Source organism: Sus scrofa, chromosome 11, assembly GCF_054392235.1.
Source record: "Sus scrofa isolate SSC_HxYL_T2T_F1_AM1 chromosome 11, Sscrofa_HxYL_maternal_Yorkshire_Landrace_v2.0, whole genome shotgun sequence".
NCBI classification, from domain to species: Eukaryota; Metazoa; Chordata; class Mammalia; order Artiodactyla; family Suidae; genus Sus; species Sus scrofa.
Window position 1 is genome coordinate 13,437,534 of NC_139393.1, and position 22,055 is coordinate 13,459,588.

Here is a 22,055-nt window from a genome sequence, read left to right on the forward strand (position 1 = left end):
GGGATTGGACCTGCATCCTCATGGATACCGGTCAGATTTGTTTCCACTCAGCCATGACAGGAACTCCAAAAATATTTATTTTTAGTGTAACTATCTTATTTATTAGGAATTTTTTAAAAGTATCATTAAATATCTTTAAGGGTTTATTGAGGAGTTCAGAATATGTACTTAAGGAGGCTAGTTGTATTACTAAGACGACTCCATTCAGGATTAAATACAAGGGCATGTATGTCAAAATCTATTTATTTATTTATTTATGTATTTATTTATTTTTTGCTTTTTAGCGTTGTACCTGCGGCATATGGAAGTTCCCAGGCGAGGGGTTGAATCGGAGCTATAGCTGCTGGCCACAGCAACGTGGGATCCAAGCCGCATCTGTGACCTACCACCACAGCTCATGGCAACACTGGATCCTTAACCCACTGAGCAAGGCCAGGGATCGAACCTACAACCTCATGGTTTCTAGTTGGATTTGTTTCTGCTGAGCCACAATGGGAACTCCAACCCATATGTTTAAATGGCTATTCTAATTAAAAACGAAAGAGTTATAAGAAAAGTTAGTAGTATTAGAAAGAAAAGGGGTATCTGCAGATGGCATGATTTCATATACCATCATTACATTATGGAAAATCCAAGAATATCAACTGAAAAATGACTACAAACAATAAGAGGATATGAAAAGATGACTGGGCATGAAATGAGTATATAATGTATTAGTCTTTATACGTACAAACAATAATCATAAGATAATGGAGGAAAGGACAGTATATTTACAACATCAATAAAAAAGAAAAATCTATAAACTTTATAAGAAATGTGGCGAGATCTAAATAAAGGAAACATGTAAAATGCAGCCAAGGGACACACAGAGGATACACCATGATCATGGATGAGAGGACGTGAAAAGGCAGTATTCCCTAAGCTAACTTGTAAATACCAGGAGAAACAGCAAAATAATTTTTCAGTGATTTAGACCAGCTGATCTGGAAGTTAACATTGAAAAATAAAGAACCAAGAAGAGCCAAGAAAATTCTAAGGGTGAGGAAGAACTAGCTCCAAAGGATTTGAAAATATATCACAAAGCTATAATGATGAAAACTAAGGTGATAGAAATAGTACCTATTTAAGATAAACCTAAGGATCAGATTGGAAAGGCCTGAAATACATACAAAAAAACATATGGGTAGTTAAGGGTATAATAAAGATGACACTTTAAATTAGCGGAAAAAAGATGTGGGGGGCATTTTGGTAGACATTTAGAAACCAAATTAAAATGGACACAAGCCACATACTGACTAGGACATATTCCAGCTACATCAAAGATTTCAGTGTAGAATATCAGAAATAATTAAAAAAAAATTTTTTTTTCTTTTCTGTGGCATACAGAAATTCCTGGGCGAGGGGTCGAATTGGAGCTGTAGCTGCAGGCCTATGCCACAGCCACAGCAACATCAGATCCCAGCTGCATCTGCGACCTACACTGCAGACTGCAGCAACGCTGGATCCTCAAGCCACTGAACAAGGCCAAGAATCAAACCCGCATCCTCACGGACACTATGTTGGGTCCTTAACCCACTGAGTCACAACAGGATCTCCCAGAAATATTTTTTTAAATGATCCCGAGGAAGGCACAAATACACAAACCCCAGAAGAATCGAATAATTTGACAATAACATTCAAAAACTTGTGTGGGAAAACAAGAAAAATCCAACCTTATTAAAAATAAAAAGAAATACTGGGGGGAAATACTGGTAATTTACATTATAGACAAAAGATTAATTTCCAAAATGCATAAAGTACACCTACAAATTATTAAGGAAAGTACTCAACAACTCAGCTGGAAAAGAGGTGAAGAGAATGAAAGAGAATTCACAAAAAGAGATAATGAAAATAGCTCTTGAACAACTGACAAGGTCCTCGCCTCAATCACACTTATACCAAGAGCAAAGCAAATAAAACCCATTGTTTTTTTACTACATTGTGCCTACAATACTTTATATGACAGCTATTTGAAAACTGTTATCACAATTATAAATATAATCTGAGCCAGCAATTCCACAACTAGGAATTCTTCTCATAATAAACTTGCACAAGTGTACAATGACATTTAAGTGAGTTTCATCACTTCAGTATTATTTGAAGCAGCAAACCTGTATGTTTGTCCAAAGGGACTGTGGAAGAATGAGGAAGCACTCTGTTGTACACATATGGCTCAGTCTTCAGGATGTTGAATGGAAACAACAGAGTAGTAGGTATTATGTTACAATTTGCATTTTAAAAATAAAGAATACATATATACATCTTCTACGTGGATATACAAGATATGGGTAACACGGTTACTTTTGGGGGTGACTGAGAAATAATGGGCAGAGCTAGGTTCACATAAGCCTTTTTATACAGTCTGAATTCTGAACCATTCATCAAAATAGATAAAATTTAAAAACGTTCATTGTAAAGCAATGGCAAGCATGTAAATTTACACATGTGTGATGATTATAAAAAGTCATGTATAGTCTTTTTACCAAAAATCAGCCACTGATAACATTTTGTATATTTCCCCGTGTTCTTTTTTTTTCCCTCTGTATTTAAAAACCATAGCTGAAACCTACCCATGTGTGCCATGATCTTTTTCATTTAAGGTAGAGAGAACAAGAAAATGAAGCCCCATGTGCCCACCCCCCAGCTTCGACAATTATCACCACACGGCCAACTGCCAACCTGGTTCCTCTAAAGCCCCTTACCACCACCCTACCCAACTGGGGATTATTTTGAAACAAATTCTTTGTATCATATGTCACAGATTGCAGTTATTTCAATTACAATACCACTCTCACACCCCAAACAGTCAGAATGATTCCTTAACACCATCAGCATTTGGTTTTAAATTTGCCCAATTATCTCATAAATGTTTTCAGTTTGTTTAAATCAAGAGCCAAATAAAATCTGTACAGTTTGGTTGATATTTCTTTTATCCCTGAGTTCCTCCTACCTCTTTTCAATGTTTTTCTTGTAATTTATATGTTGAAGAAATCATGTAATTCGTCCTGTAAAGTGTCCTAGATTTTGAATCTTGCTGACTGCAACCCCTCCCACCCCAGGGACACTTCACACATTCCTCTGTTTTCTGTAGTTCCTGTCAACTGGGTGTTAAAGGGTGGGTAAGAGTTGGGTTTTCTTTTTCAAGAACTTGACACAGTAGTGCTGCACTATGACAAAATACTGCACTTTCTTTCTTTGTGTCAGTGGTAAGGGCAACGTAATATTTCACCGCATAGATTAACCATGCTTTCACTATTCACCCATGCCATTTCTAATTCAAGCTAATTATGTTGACCATTTCGAATTTCAAGCTACTACAAAGAAGTCTAAAAGAACATCTTCGAACATAAAACTCTAACTGTATTTTGGATTCCTTCCTATGAGAAAGTCATAGAACTAGAATAGTAGATAAAAGTGTGAATGTTTTTTAATGTATATGGGCCAAATTATTCTTTAAATTATATTCCCACTTTTATATTTCATCAAAAGTTCTTGCCAGTTCTAATTATTTTAATTTTTTGAACTTGATAAGGGGAAAAATATAACCACATACGATCAAATTTTTTTTTTTTAAATAAAAAGGTAAACTGTTGGGGAGTTTTTATTAGCCACCTATATTTTCTTTTGGAAATTATGTTATACACTTTGCTTACTACTGAATAGTAAGAATAATTTCTTCCCCTCTTTTTGTGGCAGAGATATTTTGCTTGGGAAAGGACAGAATGATTTTCTTAAGGAAGAGCCGTGTTAAAAGTTCAACAGTATATGAAAATAAGCTTTAACTTTGAATCCAAAGAGTAGTGACATTATTGAGTAACAGGTAAAAAAAGAACACCCTTCTACCTTTCATAGACTAAGTAGAGTAAAATGTCATTTAATTAAAATGAAAGCAAATAAAAAACAAAATCTTTAACATCTCCTTTTCTTTCAGCATATGTCTCTCAAAACTTTTAAGAGTTTTACGCATCTGTCATTCTGATATCAGAACTGAAGCCCTGATAGTTATCTCACTCTCAGGAGCATTCATCTAAGCAGCGTTTAGCATAGTTAGCTATTCTTCAGGAATGAAGGATATTCTTGTTCTAAAACCTCCCATATTAGAGAATATATGTAGACATGGGGTGTCTTTCTTTAAGCTTCTTTCAGAGTTTAGCTGAATTTCTTATGTCTTTAAAAAAGAATTTTTTTTTGCTGTGACAGCTGTCTCTTAAAAGTGGTACTATATTGAATTCTAGAAAGAAATGCTTCATCAGACTCTTTTCTAGTACTTTTTCAGTTAAGTGTTTTCTCACAAAAGCACTGGAGAGTAGAAATAGACTAGAAGAAATAGGTAAATCCAATTTACATGAACAATTATAAGCAATAGTATCAGAATTAGTTCTGAAAATCAAGCACAAAGACTAATGTTAGTAATCAGAGGCCATGGGTTACTGAGGGCTGAACACACGCTAAACACTCAGCATACATTAAAAATTTTCATCATTACTTCGGCATGATGAACTACACAGTGTAGGTTACTACACTGTCCTTATGTCATAGATGAGGAAAGTGAGGTGGGTGGGTTAACTTGCCCAAGTTCACACAGAGTTTGAATCTATGTCTATCTGAACTTACTAGTACTATTTTTTTTCATGGGGGCAGCGATCAAACCTGTGCCACAGCAGTGACAACTCAGGATCCTTAACCACCAGGCCAGCAGGGAACTTCTAATTTTTGTACACATTCTTAATTTTCTTAAGATAAATTTCTCAAATCTGGGTCAACGGATATGCATTGTTGTGTCAACAGACGTAAATTACTTAAGCCTTTGATTCATATTTCCAATTTGTTCTAAAAAATACAGTATCAACCTCTGCAAACTCAAGAGATAAATCTGGCATCATCCGCTCTTTTTCTCCCTTTTCTTTGATAAAAGGTGCCTTGCCACTTTCCTGCCTTTTATTTTAATTGTTTATGCCTTTCAAATTAGGAGTATTTTCTCCTGACAATCATGAAGACATTAAATTCATAAAAATTTCTGTGGTTAGGGAAATTGTGGTTGTTAGGACCAAGGTTTCAACCTTCTAGCGCAGGAGTGGTAAACTATGGCCCATGGACCAAAGCCTGCCTGTTGCTTGTCTTTGGCCTGTGAGCCAAAAACGGTTTTTAAGGGGTTGTTAAACAAAAAAGAAGACTGTTAACAACAGAGACTATACATGGTCCATGGAGTCTAAAATATCTACAGGCATACCTCAGGGATACTGTGGGTTCGGTTCAGATCACCACAATAAAGTGAATATGGACAAAAAAGTGAGTCACACAAATGCTCTGGTTTCCTGGTGCATGTAAACGTTATGGTTACACTGTAGTCGTTAAGTGTGTATTAGCATTACATAAAAAAAGGTACATAAATAAATTTAAAAATAATGCTATTGGAAAAATGGTAACACAGACTCAAGGCAAGGTTACTACAAACATTCAATTTGTAAAAAAAAAAAAAAAGAAAAAAAATGCAATATCTAAGAAGCACAAAAGGGCAAAATGCAATAAAACCAGGTATGCCTATACCCTCTGGCTCTTTACAGAACAAGTTTGCTGTTCCTTGTCTAAGAGATAAGCACTTTCAAACTAGGTTGGCTGGTGTTAAACAAACACTTGCTCTGAGAGGCAGCCCTTGCCCTTCAAAGGTTTAAGAAACATTTTTGTGATCGATCTGCTGAGACAAACTCTTGTGAAATTTTACTATACACCATCTACCTCTTTTTATCTTTTCAAGATTGCCTTTTAAATTTTCGTATTCTCCTTTGTTGGATTTTCACAAAGATCTCAGTAAAATGTTTGTGTAACTACCTACTTTATAAAATGAATGACTTGGAAAATGAAGGGATCACTTTTGGAAGTCTGGTCATCGACCCACATATTGAGAAGATGAAATAAATACACTAGGCTCTTAGATCTGCTCACGTGATCCACAAAAAAGGGAAGCAGTGACTGTCACGTTGTTTTGTTTTAGGAACAACCAAGCCATGAACACACATACAAAACATTGGAGGATACGAAATCCTCACTTGGCCAAGGATTATTATACTTAAAGCAAAGGAACATACAGTGGCATTAGTTAGCAATCACTATAGATTGAGCTATATAATGTGGTTGATATCTGTTTCCTACAGTTTTCTTAGGGTAATTTTACTTGATCTCTCTTTCGTATCTTTTACCTTTTATTATTTGCGGCCTTAAAAACCCAAAAGTCAAGCTTGTTGAAACTTCATCTAAATGAGAATTTAAGACCCAAGTCATGGCCTGAGGAATTATCCATGACCATCGAGTACAGACATTTTGTCAGTTATTTGTCTGCTCAGGGATTTTAAAATGTATCTCGAATAGCTAAGCCACTAAACAAGTGACCATCATACACTTTGCTTAAAAAACTTTCTAAAATCAAGGAGTTCCTGTCATGGCTCAGGGGAAACGAATCTGATTAGCATCCATGGGGATATGGGTTCGATCCCTGGCCTCACTCAGTGGGTTAAGGATCAGGTGTTGCTGTGGGCTGTGGTATAGATCGCAGACACGGCTCGGATATGGTGTTGCTGTGGCTGTGGTGTAGGCCAGCAGCTATAGCTCCGATTCAACCCCTAGCCTGGGAACCTCTGTATGCTGAGAATGCAGCCCTAAAAAGACAAAAGAAATTTTTTTTTTTATAAAATCAAGCATACTTTTATCAAAAGAGGTAGAATAATTACTGGTTAGAAAACTGAAAAGTTCAGAGAAAAGCTTTACACTTAAAAAATACAAATAAAGTATTTGGAACTAAATGTAAATCCCTATTGCAATCATTTGCCATACAAAGCTCTACTTAAATTATACATATTTCATTCAGAACCTTAAGAGAATAATGATCTTCAGAGGAAGAATTGCAGGCAACTTTTTAAAGTTCATCACATAAGAATAATCAGATATGTGACCTGGTTATTCCTAAAAGGACCTACAAACGAGAAGTACAGTTGATCCTCAAAGAACACAGGTTTAAACAGGGCCTGTGTGGGGAGGGGGGAGCAGCCCCCCCCAATGCCCTCCTTGTTTTGCTGTAGTAACAAATTTCCTTATTGTTACAATTAAAAATAAAATCAGCCCAGAAGAAAGAAAACAGTAGAAGCTACTGAAAACATGCTGGGGAGCCTGTCAAACCAAGCCTGTAAAAGACATTTAAGTCAACTACTGCCACCTAGTGAGTCAGTCCTGTATTCATTATAGGACTTGACTACTTTGAAACCCATGTTTCTGTTTCATTATTTTCAGAACTGTTCTAGTTGATTTTCTTTAGGGTTTAAGGGAATATATGAGGCATGCTTATTGACTCCACCGCTTAAAGAGCTGGGAAGGGAACAGCAGCTGTGTTAAAGAAAGAATAAGAATGCACACCTTGAGAAACTGAAATTGAACATGCTGATGTGTAACAGGGATAAATTAAGAGCCACACTTCCATTCCTAAACAAAACAAAGCACAAGAGGTTTCCTTTGTGGCACAGTGGCAAAACAAACAAAGCAAAAGACACCCAGAAACAGAAATAACAACTATACTGTAGAAGGATGGGAGTCAAGGTTCAATGGCAATGCTTGAAGAAAAGTTGGTTGTATGAAGTTAACAGGGTCACGTGGCTATAGCTACTGCTCTGGATAGCACAAGCAAAAGGGGTATTCACAGAACTAATTATTTTAAGAATTGCAGGAATAATTTAATTTATTTAGTACTTTTATATATAAAAAAAGGAGTGGATTAATGGTGGAGGGAGATATATTCCACAAGCCATGAAATTAAACAGAAAATTATTCCTAGGAAGAGGAGTATGAGGTGAATTTTTTTTCTAAGTTTTACTATTTTCATGTAAATTTTATGAATTACTAGAGTCCACATGGATTACTCCTCTCTCCTTTTATGATTTCGACACTTTCACATATGCCTTTTCATGTGCTTTTCTTTGTTTGTTTGTTTGTTTTGTTTTTTTGCCATTTCTTGGGCCGCTCCTGCGGCATATGGGGGTTCCCAGGCTAGGGGTCAAATCGGAGCTGTAGCCACCAGCCTACACCGGAGCCACAGCAACGCGGGATCCGAGCCGCGTCTGCAACCTACACCACAGCTCACGGCAACGCCGGATCCTTAACCCACTGAGCAAGGGCAGGGACCAAACCCGCAACCTCATGGTTCCTAGTCGGATTCGTTAACCACTGCGCCACGGCGGGAACTCCTGAATTTCTATAATTATTAAATTTTCTATTTGCTGAAGGTTTTGCTTTAATGGTTTTATATGTTTTTTATTATTTGTTTTTTTAATGAATGTGGATTATTTTAATAAAGAGAGAATAGTAACAATCAGGTCTAAATTAGGCCTATTTCATTCATATATATTTCCAAGTATTGATCTTATTGTGGGCCTCGATTTGTTTCCTTAGTTCTGCAACTTCTCTTTTGATATCATTCTGCTGTTTTGTCATCTCACTTTCAAATGCCTATGTTGCCAAATTCTTATCTTCATTAAGAATTATTTCTTTAGCAAATATGCTCTTGCGTAATTTTATCCTTTTCCTTGGATTACACTGGCTTTCAGAGAGGGTTTATCTTTCTTTTTTTTTTTTTTTGTACTCACATGTTGGATAGCTGCCATTTATTTCTTTTTGCTTTGTCATGATTAACACGGGCAGCTCTTATACAGCACAGGTGAATTCTCCTTGATAAATGTCTACCTTTCATGATACTTATTTTTCCCCTCTGACCTAGAGTTTCAAGGCCTGAGGGTTATACCTGGGGTTGGGGGTGGCGGAGCACCCTAGAGCCCTATGCAGCTCAGTTCGGTTACTTGAGTTCTTTGCTGTTTTGAGCTTCGTCCTGTCCTTTACAAGGGTGCACTCTTCCAAGGAACGGATCCAGCGACATGGACCTATGATCATCCCAAACCCTGCCTGAAGCCCTGGCGTGGCGAGCCCCAGCAAGTTTTGTTTCCCCTGAAATCCTGGAGTAGAGCATGATGGTGGGTAAGTGTGTTGTTTAATGTTGTCCATGGGTGCTGACTCATTCTCAATCTGATTCTCTCCAGGTTGAGAGTATTTGGTAAAAAACCTCAGAATCTGGCAACTTCACTTTCTTTCTCTAAATGGCTATTAAAAGTTGGAAATGGCACCTGGATTTTCTTTCTTTTTTCAATCTCTACTTTAAAAACAAAAACAAAAATCAAAGGTTGATACCAGCTTTATTCATAATTGCCAAATGCTGGAAAAACAGCCCAAATATCCTTCAATAGTTGAACAAGCTGTGGTATACCCATTCAATGGAATGGTACATAGCAGTCAAAAGGAACACATTACTGATACACACAGCAATGTGGGTGAATCTCCAGTGCATTATGCTGAGTGAAAGTAACTCCACTTTTTGTTGTTTCTTTCTTAAAATTTTTTTAATTTTTCAATTGAGGTAGAATTAACATAATACATGACATTAGTCGCAATTATATGACATAATGATTTGATATTTGTATACTTGGTGAAACAGTCACTACAATAAGTCTAGTCAACATCCCTTATGCTTCATAGTTACATACTATGTTTTTTTCTTATAATACAAACTTTTAATGTCTACTTTCCTTTCCTTTCTGTGGTAAAATAGGCAGAGTTCCTGCTATTAGAACTGTATTTATTTGCTTATATTTGAGGTTGAAGTGCTTTCCTGTGATGGTCTGAAGGGGTTTAACAGCCTGCCCCACCTGGAGGCACATAAGCCCTACCGCTGCGAATGGATCACATCTTTCATTGCAGAAGCTCCAAAACACCCCCGAGACGCTTGTGTGCAGGGCCAGAGTGATCCTGGTACCAGGTGTTGGGCGGGGGGCTGTGTCCCAGCTCTGCCCTGCCAGCTGTGCCACTTGGACCAGCAACTCACCCTCTAGCCCCACCTGCCTCAGGTGTAAATGTGGACGATACAGGACGAATGTCACAAGGCTGCTCCCCTCACCACAGTCAGAAGTTAGGGTTTGTAATCAAGGAGACATTCTAAGTCAATAGGTAACTCCACTTTTTGAACTTATGGCATGAACTTGCACAAATTCTTTTTTGAGTACTTGCTGCTTATGTTTTGTTTTTGTTTGTTTCATCAAAGATAATAGTCTATGATCTATTTCATGTCACATCTTTACCGAAAGTCTTACTCTATGCTTTTAAATAAGACTTAACTGAATATACACAATAAATATTAAAACTTTGGTAGGAAAAAAGCAATTTAAAACTGAAGACGGATGGAAAGAATATTAAATAAGTAACTGTCAAGCAAATCAGAAAATCATTAAACGTTTTTAATAAAACGATTAGCTCTTCTGTGGGACTATATATAAGAAATTCACAACAACAAAAAATACCCCAATTATTTAACTCACAGGTAAACACCATTTTAATTTTACTGTAGATACCATCTATTCTTTTATTTTTTAATTTTTAAAAATGTTTTTGCTTTTTAAAAATGTTTTGTTTTTTAAAAATGTTTTTGCTTTTGCTCCATACACCTGCTGCATATGGAGTTTCCCAGGCTGGGGGTTAAATCAGAGCTACAGCTGCTGGCCTATGTCACAGCCACAGCAACTTGGGATCCGAGTCACATCTGCAACCTAGACCACAGTTCACGGCAATGCCATCCTTAACCCACTGAGCAAGGCCAGGGATTGAACCTGCAACCTCATGATTCCTAGTCAGATTTGTTAACCACTGCACCACAACGGGAACTCCTGATACCCTCTATTCTTGATTGAATATCGTTTAGACTGCATTCTTATACTCACAGGCCAAGGCTGTAGATCATTCAGTCCTTTTTCTAATTTCTCAATATCTGGAAACTTTGTAGCTCCATCAGCATCTGCCATAAGGATTTTTTCTCCTCGAGAACTGAATATACCCTGTATTTAAAAAATTTCAATTAAAAGAAAGTTGCTTAAAATTAAGGTTACATTTGGTAACATATCAGTTTTTTCTCTTTTACTTAAAATACCCGAGAATGAAATATTAGATATGAAATGGCAGAAGGACACCAAAGTTCACTGAAAACAAATTACATTGGTAAGATCTTTCCAAAAGTACCTAATGTCTATTTCATGATTTTAAAAACTTTGTGCAGTCATACTAGTAGTATCTTGGAAAATATCAAGATAAGAAAATAGATTTTGATAAATTAAAGTTCCATCAGTAAGAATAAAAATGTAAAATACCTATGATAAATATTATATCTGTATTATATATGTATCATGGTGCTGAAAAGGGATCAGGGGCTCCTTAGAGCAGCATATGAAGGATATATTAGAATTCCCACTGTGGTGCGGTGGGTTAAGGACCTGGCATTGCTGCAGCTGCAGCATAGGTTGCAGCTATGGCTTTGATTCGAGCCCTGGCCTGGGAACTTCCATATGCCGTGGGTGTGGCCAAAAAAAATTTGCAAACACAGAACACATTTATGGAGCAAATTAACAAATATATTATAGACTTTTTTGTGAAATGCACCATAACGTGAAAGAATTTTTATTATGGGGAGTTCGCATCATGGCGCAGTGGTTAATGAATCTGACTAGGGACCATGAGGTTGCAGGTTCGATTCCTGGCCTTGCTCAGTGGGTTAAGGATCTGGCCTTGCCATGAGCTGTGGTGTAGGTTGCAGACATGGCTTGGATCTGACATTGCTGTGGCTCTCGAGTAGGCCAGCAGCTGTAGCTCCAATTAGACTCCTAGCCTGGAAACCTCCATATGCTGTGGGTGCGGCCTTAAAAAAAAAAAAAAAGAATTTTTATTATGGAATCTAAAGTATTTTTAAATTAACTGTTGTATAAAAACATGTGGAATGTCACTAAAATTTAGGAAATATGGATATATTCAAATGCTGTTTTATTACTTGAGGCAGGTATCTGACATTTAGCAAAATTTTGCCATTCAATTTTGAATTGATGGGTCTTCTGGGCAAAATATGGCTCTACAAGTATATATTTCACACAGAAATAAGGTATGCATCAACAATTTCATGGTGCATCTGAGCGATTTCTTTTTTTCTTTTTTTTTTTTTTTTGTCTTTTTTTTTCTTTTTAGGGCTTCATCTGCAGCATATGGAGGTTCCCAGGCTAGGGGTAGAATCAGAGCTACAGATGCCGGTCTACACCACAACCACAGCAACGCCAGATCCAAGCTACATCTGTGACCTACACCACAGCTCATGGCAATGCCACATCCTTAACCCAATGAGCAGGCCCAGGGATCAAACCCGCGTCCTCATGGATACTAGTCAGGTTTGTTAACCACTGAGCCATGATGGGAACTCCTTCGCTGTTTCTTAAGTGTAAATATACTTATGGTTTGATTCAGTAAAATAACATTGTGACTGTGTGTAGACAACTAGACAGACTGCTGACTCTATAGTATAAGGCCACGAAGTAGTATCTGTAGAGTCTTTATCATACCCATTAGAATATGGGTTAAAAAGTAAACTAAAAATGTACTTAGCATCTGAACATCATAGACTAAGATTTAGAAAAGAAAAACATTACAAAATATCAAATCTGTAGCTAGAGGTTTGAAATGAAAAAAAAAAATCAAAGAACTATTTCAAGGATACATAATAAAGTTGACCTATAGGTTATCACATAGCAAACGGCAAAGTGCCTTTGCCCCCAAACTTGTTTAAGCCCCATTATGCCTTTTTTTTTTTTTTTTAGGGAGTCCTTTAATGCCCACTACTCTCCCACTCTACTGATGGCCGCACTTCACTGCCAACCTTCGAGGAAAGTCTAGGTCAGCGCGCCCATTCTTGTCCATTCAATCACACCCTCTCTCCTCTGACTGTTCTTTCTCTGATTTGTCTTCTTCCCGATGGGCCTCTTTTCCCCGAGGCTTGATTCCTGGCTCTCCTTTTTCTTTCTATATCCTCTTCCTTGCCAATTTAACGGCTTCACTACCATCTAAAACACATGGATGACTCTCAGGCCCTCTCTCCCAGGCTATTCTGGATACCACCACTTGGTATTTCAAATTCAGTATGGCTCAAACTCAACTAAATATACTGTCGCTTAAACCAGTTCCTCCTCCAGTGTTTCACTCCGTCTAAGGCATCCTCCTCCTCTGAGTTTGGTGACTCATTCCTCCTCCCATCACCTGATACACTGACCTCGTTCCGCACACCCCTCACATCTGTCTTCTCTTTTTCTGCTGCGTCGCCAGCATAATCCAAATATTCATTGTACCTTGACGACACCACTGTGTTGGCTGCTGCCACTCTGTCAGTGGTAACACCTGAAAGCCCCTGGCCCAAAGCCCACAATCTGAACCCACGTGACCCTCCAGCCTATCGCTAACATCAAGCCCCACGTCCCAGTTCCTCTGCTGTGCCTTTGTTAGTGTTCTCTTCTCCTCTGCAAGATCCCTGTCCCAACTGTTGCCTGGACAATTCCTAATTCTCCTTGAAGACTTCATTCAGAACTCCCGTCCTGTGGGGCGTCTTTGCTGCTCCTTCCAGATGGAGGGTGGTGGCCACATTCTGCACAAACGTCTACTGGAGCGTTTACGACATTCGTGAACTGCGACATCCTTAAGGACAGGAGGGGTATCTTTCGTTTTGCTCTCTCGAACGAAGGACCTGCATGCAGCTGACCCTCAAATGCTGGCTGAATAAATGAATGAACGGCAGATTTAATATGGCATTAACCCCCTGTTCTTCTCCCTTCTGTACATCCTGTGACCCAGGCAGAGCAAACTCACTGTTTCTAGTACACATCGCAAGCGTTCTGCCTCCTGTCTTTTCTTGCTTTGCTGACTGGTATGCTCTTCTTTCAAATCTTTCTCTATACCTGCTCGGAGAGCTGAAGAGCATGGGCTTCAGGGCTAACTCAACCCAATCCAAATCTTGACTTACTATCTACGTGACCTCGAGCAAGTCACTTACCTGTCTCTGCCTCATCCTCCTCATCTATCTAATCAAAATAACAGGACCTAACTCACCAATGTGAGGAGGTTTAAAGGCGATAAGTGTGTTAAGGTGGTAAATGTGCTGCTTAGCTCAGAATAATCAGTGAGCAAGTGCAAGACAGTGTTCACTGTGGTTGGGGCCTGGCTTTAGCGACATTTCCTCACGTGCCCGCGGCTGCTAGTGACCGACCTGATCCCTTCTTTCTGATAACTGGAACCCTGAGAAAAAACATTTCCCAGTCCTCCTTGGGACTGGGTGGCACTGTTCTACCCTGGGGGATTTACCTCAGTTCCTGGGTAGAGTTTCTGGGAACGCTCCCTGCCTGGGCTGCGGAGGTAAAAGCTGGTGCTCTGGGGCCACTTTGTGCGCAGGGTGGGCAGGAGGAAGGGGAGGGAGGAGCCTGGGTTCCTGATGAGACAAGGAGCTGCTGAACGAGCCCTGGACTGCCTACTTCCAGACTTCTTTTCATGGGGGAGAGGGTGGGGCAAAATGAATAAATTAAACTCTTAAATCTTTTAAAGCACTACTGTTTGGTTTTCCTTCACATATCTTGACTTTCGATCTTTCTTTCAGCAAATCTTGACTCCTACTTGACACACCTCAGCTGAAAGTAACCTTCCTTCTTGGAATTTCTACTGCACTTCATCTGTGCCTCTCTTGTAAGCACGATCACCTTGTGTATTAGACTGTAAATTCCATCAGGACAGACCCACGTCAGATCTTAAATCACACACGTATGAATTTGCACAGAGCCTTCGCATGGGTTAAACTCAATACACCAAAGCATTCTGTAAACTGCAAAAAATCATGTGATCTTATCATCTGTGACTGTATCAAAGACACAAAGAGATAGATAGCAACATTTTAAACTCTGATTAAGATAAACATATTTTCCTGAATCACCCATATGTTGTAGATAGAGCATATTTTTTTATTTGAAATACATATATATGTATGAAGTTATTGTTATAAGCAATTTACCACCAACTTGAAAGGCTGCTATTCAACTAGCCAGCTGCAGAATACACATGTACTATAATCTGCAAAAGAGGTTACTTAAAAGATCTTAATCCTTTAGATTAAAAATGTTGAAACTATGTATTACCATCCTAATAGCTCCTCCTTTTCCACGATTCTTCAGCAGTGTTATCACTCGTACTTTGTCACTTCCGTATTTCTGGCAATATTTAAAAGCTACCTGTCAAATTATATAAAAGTCAAAATAAAGTTAATTCGTATTCCAAGACAGTGACATGGACTGGGTTTCTGATTTGGCTTAAACACTGCTATTTGAGTTGCCCTCTCCTTGTGACTAGATCATACTCACCCCACAGTTTGGTGGCCCAGAGGAGTTGCTGAATTCCTGGTGCCATGATCAGACACTGACCTACTAGGCTAAAGTCACAATTCACTTTCCTGCAGAGGAAAACACCAGAACTGGCAGCCGCCGTCTCATTCTTTTGACTCCTCTGCCTAGGCTACCGAGTTGCTCGAAAAAATAAAATTGAAACCCATGCACTAATCAACTGGTGCACGCTTGTGACTGGGCTCCCAGTACTGCTTAACGGCCCTATTTACTTTCGGGAATAAGCCACCGACCTTCTTCCCCAGAGAAGCAGTCTGCATCCTAGACCATTTCTCCAAAATCTTCTCATTCAAATGCCTCGCTCTCAGCAGCTAACTGCACCAAGACTTGTCCTCTTCTCAATCTTTCATCGCTTCCTCTCTGCCTGTTCCTCAGCCACAAACATGCTCAAAACTCCAGCATCTTAAAAATTTGTCTTGACTTCACTACTGTCTTAAGCAGCTGCCATTACTCGGGTTCGTTATCAAAGTCGTGAAATGGAGATCCTACTTATTTGCTCTCAACATCTCTCTGCCCCTCATTTAGGCTTCAAGCCACTTGGGTGCGACTCACGGAAAGTGGCTGCTGCTTTTCCACTCGCCCTCCACAAAACCTCTCTTCATCAACAGCAGCCTCGCCTTCTGAAGCCCACTTCCAAGGCACTGTGAAGTCATTCTCATTCAGTTTTTGCACTCTGAGAGGCCAGCTTAAGACTCAGCTCAAATACCACTTCCTCTTCCCAGCTTCCAGGCCCATCTTTACCTTCTCCCGGAAAAAGGACAGTATATTCTAGTGATGGTATGTGCTCCTAAGGCATGTTTCCATTGGACTGTTACTTTCACTGATGTGCAGACTTACCCAACCTACAAGAATTGGGCTCAAGACTCGAGCACGCTAAAAACTTCCCTTTGGCTTCACTACTATGTTAAACAACTGTCTCTTCCCTTTGGGTATAATCAAAGTCACAAAACAGTGGTCTCTATTTGCTATCTCCACCTCTTCACCACTCAGGGAGGGAGGCACTGTAGACCCTCCCCACGAGGCTGGGAGCTACTTAAAGGCAAGGATTAATATTTCTGGTGCCTGACACACAGCCTAGAATTGATTAACCTCAGAGAACAAGTGCTGCCACCGCTCACCATACCTCCTCCTAGGGCAGGACTGAGGGGGCACCATCATCTGCCTATTCAATAAGCAGCACCTCCTGCCCTGCTCTCTGGGCCCCGGGCTGCATAGTGACAGTGTGTGCAGGCCTAAGAGATGAGTCATGATTGGTCTAAATCCTCTTTACCAAGTACCTTCCAGCTCCTCTTGTAGGCATGGAGGCCATGTCATCAAGTGCTAGCTCGTGGCCTCTAGGGGAGGCCTGCTGGAGGATGGGAGCTTCTGGTAAAGATTTTCACTCCCGGACAGAAAAAGGAAAGAGGCACACAAAGATAATTCTTTTTTCTTTTTAGGGTCACATCTGCGGCATATGGGAGTTTCCAGGCTAGGGCTTGAATTGGAGCTGCAGCTGTCGGCCTACACTAGAGCCACAGCACCTCTCTGGCTCTGAGCCTCATCTGTGACCTACACTGCAGCTTGTGACAATGTCAGATCCTTGAGCCACTGAGCAAGGTCAGGGATCGAACCTGCATCCTCAGGGACACTAGTCAGGTTCTTAGTCCACTGAGACACAAAGGGAACTCCCCACAAGGAAAATTCTTTATGTCCTAGCTATCTCTTACTGCCTTGGGATGAGTGATATTTGTGGCTGTGTCCATTATGTGATGAGAAAGTGCCCAGGAACTGAAACAATGTGGATCCAGCCACCTGACACTGCCCAGATGCTGAAATGATGACACCCAGACGTCCTGGAGATTAACTGAACACCTTCTGTTACCAAAGCTCCTCTTGGGAAACACTTCCTAACTGATAAAAATATCGGACACACTGTGCTCTATTTATCCAGTGCAGGTCTCCAGTATGCGATGTGAACTCCCTGAGGGCAGAGGCAGGTCTCCGTCTTTGTATTTTAGCACCAGTCCCGGCCCTTGACTCACGTAAATGGCTCAAGAAATGTCTTTTGACTCAGAGAACATTTCCTTGATTGCAGATGTTTGTTCTGGGAGGGGGGCGCAGAAAGCCTGAGAGTCATCACAAGACTCCAAAACCAGGCAGATGAAGTCACTGGGCAAGTAGCTGAGTGACCCTGAAGACACCCGACCAGGCAGGATGAAGGCTCCTTCTAAAGGGGACGCTATCTGGCTGTGGAAGAAGTGAACCCTGCTGAAGTCCACCTGCCTGGACTACATGGACGCGGCTGCTTCGGTGAGCCCTGCGCAACACAGCGGCCGTCACCTGCTCCCCGGTAAGCATCGGGTGTTTACCCTTCTGGTATCTTACGCTGTTTGAGGGTAAAATCAGTATCTCTGTACCACTGCAGGACTCTCTTCTGCCATACTTTGGCCTAGATTTTGCCTCCTTAGTTTAAAACTCCTTAAGAATGAGAACTACATCTAAGTTTTTTCTCATACCTGTCAGAGAGTGAAACACGTCAGAGGAAGACAATAAATACTCAATTTAGGGACAGAGTTTTTTTTTTTTTTATTTGTTTATTTATTTTTAAAGTGAATATTTATGTATTGCCTCTCCTTTCTTTTTTTTTTTTTATTATTTTCCCACTGTACAGCAAGGGGGTCAGGTCATCCTTAGATGTATACTTTTTTTTTTTTTTAAATAAAAACTTATATGAAACATGATTTCAAGTTTCCCGTTTCTCCAACCTTGGGAACGAGTGTGAACCTCTTCCTCCCTGATCCATCCAGGAGAGCAGCCTGCTCCTCATGGGCCAAAGGGCCGCTAAGGACTGCTCTCCAGGAAAAGCTGCTGCTTCTCGGCTGGGCTGAGGCTGCTTCTGTCACCTCAGCAGTGGGTGCCCGATGGGGACTCGAGGTGCCCTCCCTTCACAGTCTAACAAACTCCATTTTCACCTGTGTTACAGAGATTGGAGCCACGCTGCCTGACCTGGGGGCCGCTTATACAACGGGCAGGCGCGAAGATCTACAGGGCCCACCCAGTGTCCAGCTCTTCCTGCACTGCACGGCTGGTAGCTAACAAAAGCCATCACTGATAAATAAATAGATGAAGAGATGTTTCCCTGTATGTTTTCTGTTTAATGAGAAAACTGCTTTAGAAACTGTAAGTTAAGGTGGAGCATAAAGGAAATAATTCTGCTTAAGAAAAAAGTGAAGCCCATAAATTGGCAGACTGAAGATTCACAGAGGCCAAGGTGAACTGTTGGTACATGGGATCTCTCCCTACTGGTGACCCCCAAGCTCCCCTGGTCTCATGGGGCAGTGGAGTGGCTGGCACATGTCCTAGCTTGCCACACACGAAATCTCTCTGATTCTTCTCCTACTCACTTACCCTAAATGGAGCGTACTGGGTATTGCTGTAGGGTTCTCGGAAGAGCAAAAATACGATTTTACCTTTGCTAAACTATTCTAGCTGTTGGCAATTCTAAAAGTAAGTTCACTTACCTTGGAAGTCTGGTCTTTGCTGCCATCATCAACTACTATCACCTCATAAGTGAATGTGGGATCTCGTTTCTGCAAGAAGCAAAAATAAAATACCTCAATTTGGCATGACTACCATCAAGAAGTCTAATAAAGTTGAAAGGATGTTAAAAAAAAAACAACTATTTTAGTGTTGATGTGTGTAAATATGAAGATAAGTGCAGACCACATAAAATAAGAAGCTAAGGACAGAAAGGAGGAGAGAGACTGCGTGGAATAGAGGGTGCACACCGACTACATCCCCATGGCCTGCAAATCCCCCCCTTTCCCCCCCACCCCCCGCCACCACCACTGCGTGTGAGGCTGAGCAGCTCTGGGAGGAAAAGCCCATGAAGCCTGAGGTCAGAAGGTGCAGGTTCCAAGTGGCTGCACTACTTTTCAGCTTTAGGACCTCAGGCAGGTTAATGTTTTGGGCCTGCTTTCTCTTAAAAACAAAAACAGCAAAACAAAACCAGAAACAACACCTCATTCACTTGGCTAGTGTGCAGATCATGTGTAATGGAAGAGGCAGAAGCATCGTGTAGAATAAAGGCTCAGTCAAATTCCTCTTTCATTCAGTTTTTTTCTCTTTCAATGAATCTCCTCTTTTCCCTTAACACAAAAAAGCAACCTAAAGCCAAAGTGAATCAAAACAAGAAATCTTCTAAAAAAAGACCCAGCCATAGAGCTTACTTATTGTCTTAAACTTTCCAAAGAGAGTCCAGTGGCAGCTGATACAAAAGAGAGGCACGTGTTACTGTCCTTCTCTTTATGCAGGGAAAGCAGAGGAAAATAAATGAGAGGGGACCTTCAGAATAAAAACATACAAAATGATTTCACCCTAACAGATCTTTCTCAAATATACATCTTCCTTAAAAACTCACAAAAGCAAAACCAGCATCATGCTGTCATTCAAAGGCTGAGACATACTGTCACTCAATTTTAAGTATATCATCAGGCAAGAGAGGATAAAACGAGGCGGGAAGTGCATGAGAGGAATGTCGGCTTTCCCGTTTGCTCTGGAACTAGTGCGTTAGCTGTCGGGCTGGCCCGCTAATGGCTGGAAACAAGCTGAGCACAGAAGCCAGGACCACGATGGCCTGTGCATGGCCGGCACTGCCTCTCACGGTGGCTCTGTCCTGGGACCCACAGCGTGGTGGCCTGCTCCAGTTTTAATTACAGACCCCCTACTGGAAGAGAAAACACCATACCTGTCTCTCCTCTAGATAGCCCAGAGCTTCATCCAGCATCACAGGCACTTAAAGAAAAAAATAATATTAAAAATTGCTTTAGGTAATGACGCACCCAGCCCCAGCACACACGGTTTATATACAGACAAAGTCTGAATGACCCAAAAAGCCCCTCCGGGATGTCCCCCCAAGGCCATTTCCATCTGGAACGTCTGTCTCCTGCTCACCTCTTGCTCATCACGTCTCAGAACACTTCAGCCTAGACCTGGTCTGAACTACAACAACCCACTGTGCTGTCTCCACAGCCCATGTGTATTGATGTTCTGGCAAAGCCGGTCGAGTCCACACTTTAAACTTCCTTTTACTTTTCTCCCCCACATTACCCCCTGCCCCCCCCCCAAATCAAAGGGGGCTTACACCGATTTTCTTCATTGTAAGAAGGCACAACAACAGAGAGCTGTTTGGTAGGTGGGTCCCGTATGCTGGGCAAAGCTTCCTTCCGGCCGGTGGCACTTAAGAAGAACTTTTCTTCTTCATGTCGATGGTGTGGTACTTCTGCAGCCGTTATAAATGCAACAAAGGAAATCTAAAAGCAGGTGTGTTAACAAGAAATTATGCCACGTTTTTAGACATTCGTCTCATTACGTTAGAAGACATCACTTACATGATTCCCACCCTCCCCCTGGGCGGGTGAAAGAGCTCCTGCTTTTAGTCCATTAAGAATGGTCTGGAGATGACTTCAAAATTCACACCAGTCAGTTCCCTGTTTATAACTGGTTATTGTCCTGTTCTCCATTCCTAATCCCTAGGAGGCTCTTTGTCCTTTCCCAGGCCTCCGTCATCCCAGGCCTAAGAGGGAACCGTCACTATAGAAGTGCCATCTACTTTGAGAGGCCCAGAATATCCATGCCCTGGCACATACACAGTGAGGCCCTCTCCCCACTTGGAGCCTATGTGACAGAGGATACTCTGCAGGTAGAACCTGTGGGGGGAGGGCAGACCTCCATCCAGGACCAGACTGACCTGGTAAGAAGGAAAGAGTTCCCCAAGCCCCATAGTAGGGACCAGTAATGCTGAAGAATATATTCTTGAGGAGTTCTACAGGACAGATGATCAGTCATTAAAGACAAGAGGATACAAAGGGGGGTGGGGAGAAACTGTTACAGACTAAGAGACTTGAGACATACCAACTGAGTGATAATCGCGTATGAATACTGAATGAAAAAATTAATTATACCAATACATACATGAGGCATCGGAACAGATGGGGTATCTGCAATCAGTGAACAATGGTTACACTTTAAAAAAAAAAAGTCATTGATGACCTCATTGTGGCTATATTTTAAAAAGGGGGTTCTAAGCTTAGAGATAAATGCTGAGGATTTACAGATAACATGTTATGGCTTATGTTTGCTTCAAAATTGATTCAGAAAGGAAGCGGGGTGAGGAAACAACACACACACACACACACACACACACACACACACACACGTAACAAGATCAGTGTGTTTTGTAATAATTTTCTCCTCTGGCTTTAAAAAAAAAACCTATTTGGGTAACACTTGCACACAGGAGCTCATCTTGCCAACATCAGCTTCCTCATCAGTAAAATAAAACAAATGATGATAACACTTATGTCTGTGTTGTTTTAAAGACCAAATGAGATAATCCCTGTTAAATACTCAATAAATGGTAGCTCTTCTAACCACTTCAAGCCAATAGAACAAATACTTCCAGGACATGGGTGTATGTGTATATCCAGACAAAACTATAATTCAAAAAGATACATGCACCCCTATGTTCATAGCAGCACTATTCACAATAGCCAAGACATGGAAACAACCTAAATGTCCATTGATGGATGAATGGATTAAGAAGATGTGGTACATATATACAATGGAATACTACTCAGCCATAAAAAGGAATGAAATAATATCATTTACAGCAACATGGATGCAACTAGAAATTATCATACTAAGTCAGAA

At 40.6% G+C, this 22,055-nt stretch overlaps 1 protein-coding gene and 1 long non-coding RNA gene across 7 annotated transcripts in view; one reads left to right on the forward strand and one right to left on the reverse strand.

The window, feature by feature from the left end:
- Window positions 1-22,055, reverse strand: part of ALG5 (ALG5 dolichyl-phosphate beta-glucosyltransferase) — a 39,292-nt gene that overhangs the window by 14,755 nt on the left and 2,482 nt on the right. For 4 of the 6 annotated variants that reach the window (XR_014818791.1, XM_084981037.1, NM_001244320.2 and 1 more), the window contains exons 2-6: window positions 20,488-20,656; window positions 20,092-20,138; window positions 18,866-18,934; window positions 15,105-15,197; window positions 10,842-10,955 (exon numbers count right to left, since the gene is read on the reverse strand). Coding sequence is in view for 5 of the 6 variants with exons in the window: in NM_001244320.2 (NP_001231249.1) it covers window positions 10,842-10,955; window positions 15,105-15,197; window positions 18,866-18,934; window positions 20,092-20,138; window positions 20,488-20,656 (492 nt within the window). In the remaining variant the exon portion in view is untranslated. Of the gene's footprint in view, window positions 1-4,749; window positions 6,530-10,730; window positions 11,690-12,364; window positions 15,198-18,865; window positions 18,935-20,091; window positions 20,139-20,487; window positions 20,657-22,055 lie in introns of those variants that run through there. The other 2 variants (XM_084981039.1, XM_084981040.1) reach the window with 2 other exon arrangements.
- Window positions 8,687-17,579, forward strand: LOC146398537 (uncharacterized). Its single transcript, XR_014819311.1, has 3 exons — window positions 8,687-8,737; window positions 8,936-9,051; window positions 17,440-17,579. It is a non-coding gene; the product is annotated as an uncharacterized LOC146398537 (long non-coding RNA).